At 45.1% G+C, this 16,266-nt stretch overlaps 1 protein-coding gene across 4 annotated transcripts in view; it reads right to left on the bottom strand.

Annotated features, from left to right (window-relative positions):
- REEP1 (receptor accessory protein 1) overlaps positions 1-12,218 on the bottom strand; it is a 65,900-nt gene extending 53,682 nt beyond the window's left edge. For all 4 annotated transcript variants that reach the window (XM_063401418.1, XM_063401417.1, XM_063401416.1 and 1 more), the window contains exon 1: positions 12,048-12,218. In XM_063401418.1, coding sequence (XP_063257488.1) covers positions 12,048-12,079 — 32 coding nt within the window. In that variant the 5' untranslated portion in view covers positions 12,080-12,218. The remainder of the gene's footprint in view (positions 1-12,047) is intronic.
- Positions 12,219-16,266: the final 4,048 nt, after the last annotated feature.

Below are 16,266 nucleotides of genomic sequence, written 5' to 3'. Positions count from 1 at the left end.
GCATGTCCTGCTTCATGGACAGCAGGCATGAATCTTTCAGTGGCTGTCTGCAGTCTCTCCAGCGGCTCTGGTGATTTTGCAGTGATTTAGGAACAATATGTAGAAACAGGCAGAGGGTGTGTATCATCAATCACATAAGTCACATCTCCTCAGGCTCTGGAAATTGCTGTCAGTGGGCTGCTGGGATTCCCAGTTCTGCAAAGCAGCCCTGGTTTAAGGTAGCCAGGATCAGGGATGAGCTCAGATCCGATGGCAGCAGCCATGGTTAGCCAGCACCCTCTGTAATAGAGGATTCACACAAGGGCACAGGCATGAAGCACGAGAGATTACAGAGTTTCTACCTGTCTGATGTGATCAGAGTAGCTTTAAAAATATAAGTGCTAAAGTGCAATAAGGCATTCGGATTCTTTAAACTGAATCTAAAGAGAAGGTGGTCATGCTCTTCATCCCCAGCTTTCAGTGGGTATTACCATTTCTTAGAGAAAAGCTTGATAGTGAAGCTCATCAGAGCTCCAGAGGTCAAAGGTGTCTTGATTACAGGCTTAGGGGTGGCCCATTCAATTGGCTTTGGTTGCTGAAGTGCAGGTAAAGCCATATTCCTGTTTAGTGATGAAATTCCCAACACTAAAAGGAAAGGGTGATGACAGAATTATGTTTTTAGGAGCCCTCTATCATTGATCTCAAAGGGCAGTTTAACTTGAGGCTCATAAACAACACAAGTCCTCCATCGAATTGGCCAACTTCTGTCCCATAATATTCCATTTTCTAGGATGCAGCTGGCACTCTCTACTATTCTGATCTACAAACATAACCTCACTGACCTCAGTAAAGTAGCACCAGTTGACACAACTTGAAGCTCTGGTATTGCCCAAGAGATGAGAAAATTATTGAGGTTTGCATTGGAAACAGCATTTTTCAGCTATTGATTTAGTCTGTCTGCAGAAAATCCAGCCTTGATTATTCAAGTTTACCAAAAGCCAGGACTGGGATTTTTTTTTTTTTTGTGGCAGTTCTTGCTAAAATTTGGCAATACACCCCTTAGCCTACTTATAAGGACAAGATAGAGAAACTGTAATTATTCCAGATATGAACATTTCCCCACCTTCATGTACTGTGACTTCTTTCTTAGAAAGTGACATTCAGAAGCTTTCTATTGAATTCCATCTCTTTTTGTTCAGATGATCACACTTCATTTCACACAGACTTTGATCACGTGCTGTAAGCCTTTTTTTGAGCACATAAAATGATACACTTATTTGATTGCTAGATTAGAGGAAAAGAGTTTGTGCAATTCCTGATGGATTAAAGAATCTCCAGATCTTTCAAGTGAATGTGTGGTTCCTCAATTACCTCTAAGTGTTCGGGTACTAAGCCATCACCATGAATTCCCATTTTAAAGTCAGCTGTAATCAGCTGTAACAGAACACACCACACACATGGATCTCACAATGATCTCCAAACACTGATGAAATCAGCTTTACTCAGCACACTGAAGAGATGGGAGATCACAAGCAGACACCAGGATAGGCAGTAGAACACAAAGACTTCTGCAAACCTGTTCAAAAGGACCACAGAAATCTCCATTGCAAGCTCATGAGAGTTACAGCTTTATAAATATCCAGATATGGATGTATCTGTGAGATAGATTATATCTTGAGAAAGCATCATTAGATCTCAGGTTCTTCATCAATTATTAGAGTCAGCAGGGGATTGGTTTGACTGATTGCACTCTGACAGCTATGAAAAGAGGTGAGCACAGTATAACAAGCATGAGATAATTCGTACATATATGCAGGAAACCATTTACTCTTAATTCAGTGTTTGTGTTTTAAGGTATATTTTAAAATAGCAGCTTCCTCTCTGCATTTGATCCTATGAGAAAGACCCTTTCTGTATATAGGACAGCAGAGTGTGTTGCCATGGAAACTATTATGATCTACTTAAATTCAACAAATCCAGCCTTATGGGGTATATTCCCCAAAGTATCTCAATTTAATTATTAATGTTCTTTCTAAACAACAACATCTTTCTGCTTTGGCCGAAATCCTTATAAGCAGAATGAAAACAATAAACCTGGAAAGCAGAGTCCTTTGTTCAGCCACAAAACAGGTACAATTAAGCCAGGGAAAATGCAAACAGCCTCCAGGCTGCCCTGACAATGTGCTTTAACTCATACCTAGACTAATTGTTTGGAAAGGAGAAAGTCTCATTCAGTGCTTGTGTCCATCATGCCCCTGGCTTCTCTGCTGTGATTTCCAGCAAAAAATACCAGCTAGGATAGAGGGGTTTTCTGCAGAGGGACATGCTCATTGGAATCTAAACACTGACCAATAATTCATTTTCATATAACCACCTGTCTTGCAGTCATTCTCAAGTCAAACCACTCAATCTTTTTCCTTGAAATATGTGACTTATCTCAAAGCCTTTTAGCCCCAGGACAGCTCCAGCATCCATCTCTCTCTTTCACGTGTCACGGTGAATTCTGCAGGTAGATTGAGGAGGCAGATGGTGTTACTGAGCCTCATCTAACACCAGGGGTAGTTTCTTGTGGGTCACATTATCTGAGTGGCTCACAGGTCTAAGTTTAGATATGCACAGACCATGTCCTCCCAGGCCCACAGCAGAAGAGGCAGCAGGACAAGCAGAACCCTTCCATGAGCAAAATGAGGCTCAAGAGCTTCAAACTGCTCATCCACAAAAGGGCCTAAGGCACAGCACGACCCAGAGCAGTCCTGTGGGAACTGCCCAAGCTAGAACAACCAGCTCATCACAAGGGCTGTCTGATGTGATCCATAGCTGGAGAGAGCAGCTCTCCTCACATGCTCACAGCAAGTGTCAGAGCATTTGTGCTGAAGACATCAAGATAAAGTTGACCATGAAATTTTGTGGTGAATGGAGAAGGTCATCTTCCTGTGATTGCTCTGCTCTTTACCATCACCAGGTGTTTCCCATGTCTCCCCTGTAAGGGTGTTCTTCCTGAAATGCCATACAAGATTCCTCATTTCACTTATCCATGAGGACTCCTCAGGGACTGACAGCCCAGAGAGCTCTGCCACAGGAGAAGCTTGTCTGTGTAAAACATCCCAGAGCACCTCATGACTTCTGACCATTGGCTTGGAAATTTCAGCTCAGAATTCATATTTACCTCACCCCTCCAATTCTGCTCCACTGGGCTACCTCATGCCCACATCAGGCTCTACCATGTGCAAAACAGAACTGGTAGTTCCATTTACATAGACAGAGATGATCACTAAGACTATTTTACAGTTACCAAATCAGGAAAGAATAAATAATTTGCCCTCTTCCCACAGGGAATTTACAGCACTGCACTGAATCCAGGTTCTTGATACTCTCATACAAAATCTGCAGCACAAGCCCTTTCCCTGTCTGAGGCTGGTTATTGGTTATAAGCCTCCCTCAAAACAAGAGGCATGAAATGTCTGTCAGTTTTTGGCTTTCCTGTGTAAAGATTTATTTTTAGGCTGGAAACAAGAGATAGAATAAATGAGCTGAATGAAAGGAAGCAGCAGTAGGAACTCAACAGAACAGAAGTGTTTCTTCTGCAGGAGCTGCAACTGTTCATTAATGCTAAGAGCATTGGACTGCCAGGTAAATTCACAGGCAGGTACACACACAGTCCTGGCATCCCTGGGATCTGTCCAAAAAGACACAACATTCCAGACATGAGGGGCATTCTTTGTAGCTCCTCTCAAATAGCTTCTTCAATATTGGTTTTGTTCTCCTGTAAAGTTTGCCATTTTTCAATAGCAAAATATTACTATTGGCTCCATGAGAGAGAAAGGGGAAAGACAGACTGCAGCTTTACTGACCAACTGATTGATTCCTTCTTTAAAACTGGATGTTTATTTATTATTAATTAGTGCATGAGCAGTAAGGGATGCAACAGGTGGGATTTGAAGAAACAAGCCTTTCCTAAGCACGACATCAGCTGTCCCCCTGTCACTGCCAAGAGTAAATCTCCAACCTGACACCCATAAATGTGTGTCCCTTCTGAAATATAGTCCTTGCTCTTCATTTCTACTTACTGTACAAGCAGCTTCTCTCCTTTGATGTCATCCCTGTCCTGCTTCTGGCTCTGTGACCACTTTCACCAGCCTGCAGATCACTGCTTTACCACCCAGAGCGAATTAAAATCCCTTGCCCTCTCCTTTTCTTGCAAACTGTGTCTGCAAGAAGCAAACAGTAGGGTACCCTGCTAAGGAGTTAACCTTGTTCTGAGGCTCACAGCAAAAGATGGAGTGGTTCTGTGTACAAATCTTGGGCAAGTACCACCCATGTTTCTAGCTCTGGCATGGTGCTCCACATCTGGAGAGCCTTCCCAAGTCCTACCTGTGCAATGAGCAGGTGTGTCCTTTACCTCAGTCATTCTCTTCAAAAGCACACAAGTCATGGAAAGATAAAACACAGTCTTCATTTTGTCACCACTTCTAGCTCTTTCTCACCACTCTGCTCACCATCTGTTTTGCCTGTATTTTATCAGTTTAAATTCTGCCTTACTACATGCATGTGAAATGCCAAATGAGAGAATGAGCATTGTACCAGCAAGAGTGTCACAGAGAAATTACTGAGGAGCACAGGATCAGTCTCAAGAACGATTCACCTGGAATGCAGAATTGTATGTATCCATACCTTATTTGTTCTTCTATTACTACAGAACTTATAAGAACTAGCTAGAGACTAACCTCTACTGTCTAGGTGTTGTAAGATAAAAAATACTAAATGAGCTTGCTCATTAAAAAATACTAAATAAGCTTGCTGCCCAAAAGAGTTTGCAATCTAAGTAGCATACCAGTGATAACAAAAATATGTGAGACTTTCCCTGCAAAAAGCAACATGTGATTAACTTCAACCATACAGGTGATCTTAGGGAGATTTTGCCATGTGAGTGTTTTGCTTGCAAAGAGCCTGATTGCATGGATGCATCCCTTCATTAGGCCATTTCTCCTCACAAGACCTACCTGAAATCTGAGTGGCCCCAATCCAGCCAAGTGGACAAGCCAACACAAGGAAATCTAGTTTGAGATCCTTGCTGCCTAATGAAGACATAGAAGAAACTTTGTCATGCAAAGATTCTACAGCAATCCCAACTGGCCAATACTTCTGCAGCACTCAGGTCTTCATCCACCTTTAGCCTGATTAGCTTGAAAATTCCCAAGGTATCAGCTCTGTCTGCTGAGACATGGAAGCAGAAAGAGAAATGCAGTGCTCAGTATTCAGAAGCAACTGCTCAAGAAGTAGGAGATGTGATTGTATAATGTCCTCCTTTGTCCAATTTGTACCAAATATTTCCCCTTGAACCAGCAGCTCTCCATGCAAAACACAAACCCTGATGGAAGCTCCTCAGAGATGCCAGTCTCACTGTTAACTGCAGTAAGAGCACACAAGAGTGTTTCTCAACCTTTCCTTATCACTGGACCATCCAAACTTTAGAAAGAAATGCTCAGCTTATTTTATATCCCACTGCTGCTTAAGGATAGATGGCAGAGAGTAAGTCACATGGAAAATGTTGAAATGTCAATATTTTACAGAACTGTAATTCAATAGATATATTACAAAACTTGTAACTAAAAAAAAGTAAAAATTTTATCTTCTATCTCAATCAGTTAGTACATAACTGCCTGTATGAGGATGCCTGTATGGTTTAGAGCTGAAACACTAACTGACTGACGTTTCGTGGACTGCCAGCCATCTGTGGACCACAGCTCAAGTACCTTGGACCTAAATCTCCCTCCTGTGACTAGGAAAGCAACTTTAGGGTTGGTTTAGGTGTAAATGATGCCTGAAGTTTTAGCTTTCATATGTTCCAGATTCTGTACTGCATTAGTATATAACTATGAACTTCATAGAAAGGGTTAGCAAGTTCAGTTTGGTCAGATAAAACAATCCTTTTCCAGCTGGAGAACCAAGGACATCATTGCAGCTTCAGGCCCAAAAAGTGTAAACAACACCCAATTGAAGAGAGCAATCTGGGAGGATGGGACTTCACTACCTGAAGCTGTAATTGGACAATTAATCCCAATATGTAAATGGACCAAAATTCATAGAAGTGTGAAAATGTGTGACCCAGAGTACATCTTGGGTGTAGCCTCAGCCAGGCTCTTGTACTGCCCAAGGTGTATCCTTTGAAGGCCTTTTTAATAAATACCTACTTTATTCCTTTAACACTGTATAACCTCTGTTCTAGGTAGCCTCTCAAGGCATCATAATGCCTGACTTAGTAGCCTGTATTAAGCAGTCTGGCTCTTGCTTTCTGCTGACTGTGACACCAAGGACAGCACTGAGGAACTGAAAGGGAATAGGTCATGATTCAAAATACTTCAGCCTTTGGTTGTTTGACTGCTTCAGTAGGATCTATTTAAGTCAGCAGTTTTGCTCTCTCTCACACCATCAAAAATCCATACAGAAACCACACATAAATTTCCCAATTCCTTTTATTAGGTTCCCTTTTATGAATTTATTGAGCAAAGAGCCTGGAGGAAATATGTTACCTGTCACTCTGTGGAATACTGGACACATCATTTGATCTCCACGTGTCTTGGTGCCCTTACCCATACAATGGCAGTAAAAATCCCTCTAATGACACAACACTAAATTAATGCTTCAAAGTGCTTTAATACAGAAAATGGGAAGGATCCCACAAAGGCAAAATACTGAACAAATGCAGCTGCAAAGGCCAAGCCCCATAGCTATTCCATAGCTGCCAGGCTGGTAAAACAGCCCTCCTTAGCACACCAGCACCAATAAAATCTGTGATGTGCACACCAGAAAAGCTTCCCCGTTGGGGCCAGGAGCATTTCCAGCACATCTGTGCTTGGGCAGGAGAATCTGGGTCACGGCTGCCGGAGCAGCAGGCACTGCTGTCCCCCGCAGCGTGATCACACGGTCACATTTCACACCAAGGGCACGGCAAATGTCGCACCTGCGCTGGGTGCTCCTCTGTCACTTACTGTCACCAACAGGTCCTGCCCCCTCAGCAGAGCCAAGGGCTGCAGCAGGGATGTGCATGAACTGAGCTGGCAGCCACAGAGACCATGTGCACTTCACACAAAGGATAGCAGCAGTGCAAGCCTGCAGCCTCTGTTTTGGAGGGATTACACCACTTTTTATATAGGTAAATTTATCAGTAAACTCTGCAATTATTGCAGGTGGTCTGCCCTTCCCAGCTCCAGAGCACAGAAGAGTCTACTGCAAACTCATCCCACAGCCTTGGCTGGGAGCTCAAGCTGCACTTTGGGCCCTTTGCTGTATTTTCAGATAATTTTACACTGCTGGTGTGAGGCCTGCAGAGAGCAATGAACACCTGAATCCTTCATGTCACCTGCCAGCACCAAGTAAATAAAGCAGGCTCTGAAGGATTTTCACATACATGATGTATGTCAATTAAAATGCAAATGCAGATGTATCAATAACCAATACATGATATATATATCAAGTGGTATACATCAACTGAAACGCCAGTGCTGATGTATCAATGACCAACAGCTTGAAGCTGTGCTCTGCTTTTATGAGAGCAGTCCTTGCCTGCTTGAGTGAATCCTGTCTCTGCCTCTCATAAAGAAGACACAAGTTATCATTTTCTACCTTCAGATAATACCCATGATATGACTTTTCAGATTTTGTTTCATTCATAAATTTCTTCAGGCTTCCTATACACATGAAAAGTGAGAGGAGGAAGGATCTACTATGTTTCTCTAAAATGGAAATTCTTTACAGATACAAAGATGAAATCAATGTCTGACTCAGTTGCACTATGGATTGACACTGGATGAGGATGGGGGTGGCCAATCTCACAGCCTTGTTAAAACAGCATTACAGTAAAACAGTAACCACAAAAGAGAAAGATAACTGTGATAAGGAAGGAAATTTCATGCATCAGGTTAAAGAATTCTTTCGTTCCCCTTTGATTTTGTTCAGAATCCAACTACTTCCAGGGACAGCTGGAAGAAAGGATGACTCTGACAGATCCCCAAATCCCTGTTACTTCCACACAGGGATGGGAATTCCCAGTGAACATATCTAAGGCTGCCACTCTCTTTCACTTCAAAACATAAGAGATCAGTGTCCTGGGGTGACAAAAAAGCATAATTAAGGCTGTGGATTTTCACCATGAAGAAGATATTTAACTATTTTATATTAATTTGCAATGCACTTCTAATCTCCTCACAGGAGGGAATTCAAATGCCTAAGTCATCACAAAGCATCATATCACCTACTGATAACCTGTCTAACCCAGCCTTGTTTCTACTGACATTTCCTTCCTCTGCCACGTGTTCCACATTGAAAGTCTTTCAACAGGCTGTGTGACGTGTCTGACTTTCAGAATGGGAGACAAAATCCTTAATTTCTGTTCTGTGTGATCCCAAGCACATAATCCAGGTGTCATGTTTCTGAGAAAGGACAATACAACAGGCTGCATTTATAGACACCACTTCTAACTTCAAAGTGCCTGTAGACACAGCCAAAAGTGGCTATCCAGGATTGCCAGTGCTGTGCACCATAGCTGAACTGGTCTACAATAACAAAGACACATCTCAAGTCCTTCTCCTAGAGAAGCCTCTGTCATTTGAGTCAAATTGAATCTCCTTTGAAATTGAATAGCAATAACCTGTAGTTGGTAAGACAGATCAATGGTCCCTTCTGGTCTGCCTCAGAGAAGATAAATTCACAACAGTTCATTGCACTTCACAGATGAGGAAACTGAGATACAGGTGCTTTGGGATGTCCTTTGAGATGTACTAAGAGATGAAGAATAAAAAAAGGCTGTAATTAATCCACAAATAATGATGCTATCCCAATCCAGTATATGTGAGAGACATAGAAACAAGTCACTCCAAGATGCAACAATTGCAACTCCAGTGATCACAGCCATCCTTTGGTGGAAAAGTCATCTGTAATCCATTGCCATGAGAAAAGAAATATCCTGATTTTGTTCTTACTGAGATAAGTGAAAAAACTACCTGGGAGCAGTACCACAGCAAAAAGAGAATTGAGCTCTTAGAGGAAAAAGATATCCAGAGACACGATTATCTTTTTGTTTTGCACTTGTACAGTACCTAGGGCAGATCCTGAATATAATATTTTTGAGTTTAACATACAGCTATGGCAGAGATGCTGGTTCTGAAGGGATCATTTCTCTTCTGAGGGTTCCCAGCACACAGCTCTGTGGGCAGAACAGAACCAGCCAGCAGTCTGGACACAAAGCCCAAACACTAAAGGTGAAATGAGGTAAGAGAAGGTTTGCAGTAAGCTGCCCGACTTGCTGCTGAAAGAGGTGAGAAGTGCTCACAGGCTCTTCTTCTTCATCAACGTTTTAGAAATAGAAACTGCCAGGACAGAACCAGTAACAACCAAATCAGAGACAGTGGAAGCAGCAAAGCACCAAAGAGACAAAGCAAAGGCTTACTTTTCATTTTAAAGCCCTTTCTGTTAGCTGAGTCATATCAGATATAACCCCTGTGGAGATCAGCAAAGTCATAAGAGCATAAATCAACATTCACAGTGTGACTAAACCACACCACATCACTTTCTTAATAATCCTTATCAGTTAATAAAATTTAATGAAAAATAACCTACACAGACATAAGCAGAGGGGAAAAAAAGCCCAACCAGGTGGCCACTCTACTTAAAGCACAGCTGTCTGTACTAATGGATCAACTAGTGATTCATAATGAGATGGGGAAGCTGGATTAGAGAGATTAAATCTTTGCCATGATCCTAATCTGAAGACCACTGTACACCAAGGAGTCAGGGATCCAGCCCACAGTGACTCTGAATAGGTGCAGGTCTGTGCTGTGCTGCAGGTGTTTTCTGGCTGTCTGGTTTGCACATAACTCTCAGATGCAGGAGCAACTTGCTCATCACCTGGCATTAAACCACCTGCCCATCTTTGTCTTCATCTAAGTGTAGCAACAAGGTCGCTTGTGAACATCCTTTTCATCTGGCAGTAGGAGTGATGAATGGAAACGTCTTTAGAAATAAAAATAAAATGCTCTGAGAGCTGAAAAGATCAAGGTGCAAGAGAACCTTTCCACAGACAGATCTGCATGGTGTGCTCTGTCAGACTGGAGGGCTCTTCCATGTCAGACACCTCAGGGTTTCCAGGATCTGATGGAATGTAAGATTATACTTTCCTCTCTTTTTTTGCAGTGCTACCTCTAGCAAATGGTGTTTTAAGCAATACTTTAAGGAGCCTCAGTTTCTTACTGGAATCATAACAAACCAGCACTTCCTGGTGCAAAATATTCCTAAAGGTTTGATGTACACTCAGGAGTGGAAAGAAAGTGGTGACCAAGCGTGGCTTGCCCTAGGTTTCCTTGCAAAATTCTTATTACTATGGCTACTAAATAATTAATATTTACCCTGCATATTCATTATTTGCTACTGAAAATGCAGCATAACAAATAACTGGTACTGCCCTCTGCACAGCTGATTCCACGCTGTGCCATGTTATTCAGATAGCACTGAAGACAACAGGAAGGTCTGTGTGCTCAGCTAATTACCTGACTGATCAACTGCTCCAGGTCCTGCCCCTATCAGATTTTTACCCAGTCCATGTGTCTCAGATGAAATCATCTGTGTAGATGTGCATGTGCTGAGACAAGTAAGTTAAACTACTATCTCTGCGCAGACATTCTTTGTTCTTGAGGATTAGCTGGGTTACACAATAATGTGGGTTTTTTCAAAGTGGAAATTAGCCTAGTAAAGAAGAAAGAAGAGCTGCCCTAGACAATACATGCTACATCTCACATTGCTGGCAGAGATATCTACACAGTTATACTGTTCAAATTAAATCTTTTAAATATTTAACACTCTTTCCCAGAATGAAGTGGAAGCCAAATAATGGCTTCTAGCTGCAGCTGAAACAGACTTCTAGGGGCTAAATTCAACTCTAGAACCCCCTAAAATCTTCATATCTGACACTTAATGTCTTACTGATACAGAGACATAACTAAGATGAAGGTGAGTTTTCCTTTTGATGTTTCATCTCGTATGGCAAAAGAGACCTTGCAAATGCTTTTCTGCAAACATGCTGATGGTGCAACATCATGGCACGTTTCTTTCAGACAAAGAAAGTGACAGGCCCTCGCAGACGCTCTAAAATAACTTAAGAGCACAACAGATGTCCTCCTGAATCTGCAGGAGATGCATCTGTATGTACATGACAGAGAAAAGTGGTAAATTATTCATCGGATGCCATATATTAGCCTTCCCCAGTCACATTTCCAGAAGCGAGATCATCCATCCTGCTGCCCCACCTTAAGCCTGTAATCCCCCTCCTCCAAGAATTTTCCAAATGGCATCAAAAATGCCTTTTTTCTCACGAACCCTCTTCTCAGATGGGGCAGATATACATATATCGCGAGCTTCCTCCCGTTTCCCCTGTTGCCTGGGAAGAATTTTCAGGGAATTTTTCCATGTATTCCCACCTAGAGCAGTTTCGGCCATGGAAAAGCTGTAGGACAAGTGCGAAGAGCCACACGCCTCTTCTCCCAGGCTGACAGGTTAAAGGGAGAGCGAGATTGTCTTTTGAGAGGGTGGGCGGCAAATCGCAAAGAGGAACGGAATATTTGATATTTCTTTTGCAAAACAGACAGAAGAAAGCGGCGGCGGCGGCCGGGAGACCCCGCGGCCGCCTCTCCCACGCCCCCTCGCGAGCCCCGGGCCGCGCCGAGCCCGGTAACAAAGCGCCCAAATCCGTGTCCATTTTGCCACCCCTTGATGCTCCATTCCCGCTCCGGACCCCTAGCCCGTCCATGGCCGAGCGCCGGGCGATGTCACTCGTTCTCTTCCTCCCCTGTCACCTTGCGCTGCACAGCGCGGCAGCGCTTTGCCCTCCACCCGCCGGTGATTTTCTCATGCTGGAAAATCCCATCTGACCCACCTCACCCGCCCGGCAGCCGAGCGCCCCGGCCCCGACAACAACCCGCTAAATTTAGCCCAGTACCCACAGCAGCGGCGCGGACACCGCGCACACACACGCGGGCACACCGGGCACACGCTGCAGGTGCCGAGCGGCAGCTACTCACACCACTAGCCTGGAGATGATCCATGAGACCATGGCGCTGCCGTGTGCCGCAGGGCCGGCTCTCCCGGCAGGGAGGGCTCGCCCGGTGTCCTCGCCCGCTGCCGGCCGCCGCCCGAGTGCGCGGGGCGGGCGGCTCGGCCATCCGGCCCCGCAGCCTCAGCGCAGCCTCACTGGCGGCACCGCCCGCAGCCAACGCGCAGCCGGGCCCGGCCGCCCACGCTGGGCAGGGCCCGCAGCCGCCCCCCGCGGGAGGGGGAGGAGGAGCCCCCCACGCTCCCCGCTCCCGCCGGAGTCCCCAGAGGGAGACCCCGCGGTGTGCGCGGAGCTTTTGGGTGCGGGAGGGGTTCCTGCCCCATCCGGCAGGTACGCGGGCGCTTCTGGACCCCTAGAGCCGAGCCGGACACGAAAGAAACCCTACGGATTGTTCAGATCAAAGAAAAGGCAAAGCTAAGGCTTGGGATGGAGGGGTGTCTTCGATCTATAGAAAGAGAAGGATTTCCCCGTTTCCCCACACTCTCCAAAGTGTCCAGACACAACGGACAAGGGTATTGGCCACACCATCCAGGTAAATTCCCATCATCATCATCATCAGTGATGTCAAGCAGCAACCTCTCCTCGACATCAGTTTTCATTAGGGGGTCTCACGTCTGTCAAGTCCAATTTCCATGAGGAACAACTGCCCATACACAAAACAACATATGTTGGCTTGACCTTCAGGTTGTTCTCTTTAAGTTTCCTTTGGGTTCTTCTCCTTTCTTTCACTGACACGTGTCAAATGTGGTTAGATTGCCTGAGATCATCTCCCCTGCTTTGGTTTTTCCTTTCTACTGGAAGCACACATGCCCATGGCAATTCATGATGAGGTTTTGTCTTGCAGTAGTCCTGAGACTTCAAGCTTGCCACCAGAGCAGCCCCAAGCATTGCTTGGAGGTTGGGCCATGGAACAGCTGGCCTGGTTCTGGCACTAGGTCCAGGGCTCCAGCCACTCCTGGCCCTGGGTGCACTGCAGGATCCTCACATCCGTGCCACACACGTGGTTCTTTCTGAAGACTGGGCATCTGCAGCAAAGTGTCCCCATCATTCTGAGCCAGCATAGCTGAAAGATGCTGAAGATCCTTAATGTATTGTGAGTAACCTGGGAAGAACTCTTGCAAGGAGAGACTGAACGTTTCAAACCAGAGGAAGAAGTTCTAGGAGCTGATCACAGACTTCTCTAGTACCAGGTCACGGTAGATGTCCTCACAGCCCTGTCCACAGTATCCAGCCCTTATCGTAGAATAGCTTGGTTGAAAGAGAACTTAAAGGTCATTTTGTTCCAGCTCCCTGCCATGGGCAGGAACACCTCCCACTAGACCAGGTTGCTCAGATCCCAATCCAGCCTGATCTTACACTTCACCTTTCTTCTGCTGAGCTCAAAAGTCCTCCATAACAGGATCACCTTTTCTTAAGCTGGCTCTCTGGATCTGGTCCCCAGAAAACCAATACGTCTCGGGACAGACAGACCAACAACCCACAGCCTTCAGGCTGAGCTGCAGGCACAGACGGACACGTAATGAAAGTTCAGCACCTCTGGAAATTTAATTTCGGGGAGGATGCGCACGGCTGCGCTGCCCCGCTGGCCGCAGTGCGTGTGTTCCTCCAGCAGGGGGAACTTGCACCCCACGCTGTGCCCTGCGCCGCCACCGCGCTCCGGCCGCGCTCCTGCTCCCGGAATTTGGGGTTACGGACGGGCTGGGAGCCACCGCTGCGGGTATGGGACCACCGCACTCGATTTCCTCAGGGACTGTAAAGGTCGAGAACAGCAGGGTTGCTCCAGCCAGCATTGACTGTACAGGCACCACAAAGGCAGGGCTGGGTGGTGCGCTGCAGTAAGCAAGTGTAAATTAGCCGTATTCTCCAGGCATGTTTGCTCCAAGCGAAATCTGCCTTCTCTCCGAAAGAAGCCATTAGGTCATCCAGCCCAAATTCTTAACGCAGTGAATCATCCCGTGGCTGTCTTGCTTGTATATCGTAGCCAAGTAAGTACTTGGAAATCTGTTATCCGAGATTTTTCCTGTGTCAGGATTGTCTGCATGCTGGCAGACAATCCACAGCGTTGTTACAGTTAATGATGGGATGGCACATTGTTACAGATAATGATGGGATATTATCAAGTACAAGGCACAGATCTCTGTGCAAGATTATTTGTGCTGCCACCACAGTACACAAAACTTGCCACTTAGGACTTGCTGCATATTTCCTGGACCAACAAGAGCAGATGTTGGATCATAAAGACAGATAATACAGAGGACAACACCCAAAGCTGCAGCAAAACGTTTTAGTGCTCAAATCATAACTCAGCCTCTTGTCCTCTTGGTTCGCTCTTATGTTGAGCTAAGAGTCACCCCAGAGACCGACTCAGTGCGGTGCGTATTTGCTTTATTCGGCTTTTATCGCTCCTCCTAACACGAACATCCAGCACTTTTACACGGCACAACTTGTGGTTAAATGTCATGCATATTCATTACATTCCTTGGGATAGGAGTGGTTATACAAATTACTTCTCGGAAATCATTAATATAACTAGCATATGTGACGGCAAGGGCCCTGTACTCTGGTGGTCGCACTGAGGAAGGCTCCGAGTCTTCCTCGGGGGCTGTTCCGATGAAGGCTGGCAGTCTTCCTCACTCTGCCCTTTTCACCTTTCTCTCTGAAGCGTGCACAGTCCTTCGCTGGCTGGTTTCTGCTGACAATAGGTTTTGTTTCTCTAATCTTGGCAAGGTGCATTCTGTTTCTCTTATCTTGACAAGGCGAAGGTGCATCCTGCCTCTTAGGCTTGTGATTAATGTTTGTTGACTCTTAATAGTTAACTCATGCTAACATGAGTTAAGTACTGATCAACTCCTTTCACTCTTGCCTCCTTCCAGCCTCTTCCAGTTCACCACGTTTACTGCAACTCCTGCCAGTTGCCATCGCTGCTGACCCCATCGCTCTTTTCTGAGCAGCAACCTCAAAAAGGTTTTTGCGATTTTTTTTCTGGCTGGCAGCAATCTCTGAGAGGGGTAAGCAGGGCATGGACCCTCCTTGTGCTGCTGCTTTGGACAACTGGCACAATCACCACGTGATGACCGAACTTAAGGCTCAGATGTACACAGTTAACAGATAGTTGGGTGATGGCAAACAGAAGGAGCCTGACTGAATGCAGGGAGCTTTACCGAAAAAGCTGTTTGGTAAACAGAGGATGAAGGAGAGAAATTCAGCTCCACTGAATCACCGGTGGAAGGGTGACAATGCTACCTACCTACTCCTCATGGGCTGTGTCTCAGGACAAGTCACACAGCTCTGTGCCTGTGAGCTCTGCACGGGACATCCCAAGCATCCTGGAAAGAGGCTTTGCTCGAAAAAACCTTCCCTTTGCTGTTAAACCAACTCATCCAGTCTATAAAAAAAACCAAATCAAACCAAACAAACAAAAGGACTCCCAAAAACAGAGAGACAAAAGAAGAGTAAGTGTAGGAACAGATATGAATTAATTTATACAGCCAGCTCAGCAGAAATGCCATCCAATGCTCATGGAACATTTTGGAACTGCCTTAGCAGTAAAAGGTTTGGCAGTGAAAAGTACTGCACAGATTGCACCATTAGATGGTCTGGTTTCTGTTCCCCAAATTATAAAATAAATCAGCTTTGTTACTGAAAGCAGAGCCACCACCCTTGCCCTAAATACTACGTAGTCTTCTCCTAGCAACTACTTTTCCCAAAGAGTTCACAGCTATGGAAAAGTCAGACTCCCCAGCAGCTCTGCTATAATCAGACTCATTCCTCTGTGCGCCAGGGAAAGGGGATCTCTGCCTCACAGCTGAACAACAACTGCCAGGCCAGGGCTTCTTAGAACAAAAGCGTCACTGACACACATGCACAGGGCACTCTGTCACCAAATCCAGAAAAGGTCAGCAAGTAGCAAGTGCAGACAACTCTTACGTCCTTCGATGGATCAAACCCACAGCAGAGGCATTTAAGAACAGCTGAAGTGCAGACAGCACAGCCAAGAAATGCACCCGGGAATAGAGAAAAATATCAGACAGAAAACCTGTGATAGCTGGGTGATGAAGTTCATGTGGCAAACTCAAAAATGAATATAAAAATAAATAAACTACACATAATCATAGTGCACACATGCATCATGCAGTGTTGTTATAGCACCTAAAAATATCAGGACAAGAAAGATAGTTTGATCAGGA

This window comes from Prinia subflava, chromosome 7 (genome assembly GCF_021018805.1).
Source record: "Prinia subflava isolate CZ2003 ecotype Zambia chromosome 7, Cam_Psub_1.2, whole genome shotgun sequence".
Lineage (NCBI taxonomy): Eukaryota > Metazoa > Chordata > Aves > Passeriformes > Cisticolidae > Prinia > Prinia subflava.
This window is presented reverse-complemented; position numbering and strand designations above follow the sequence as displayed.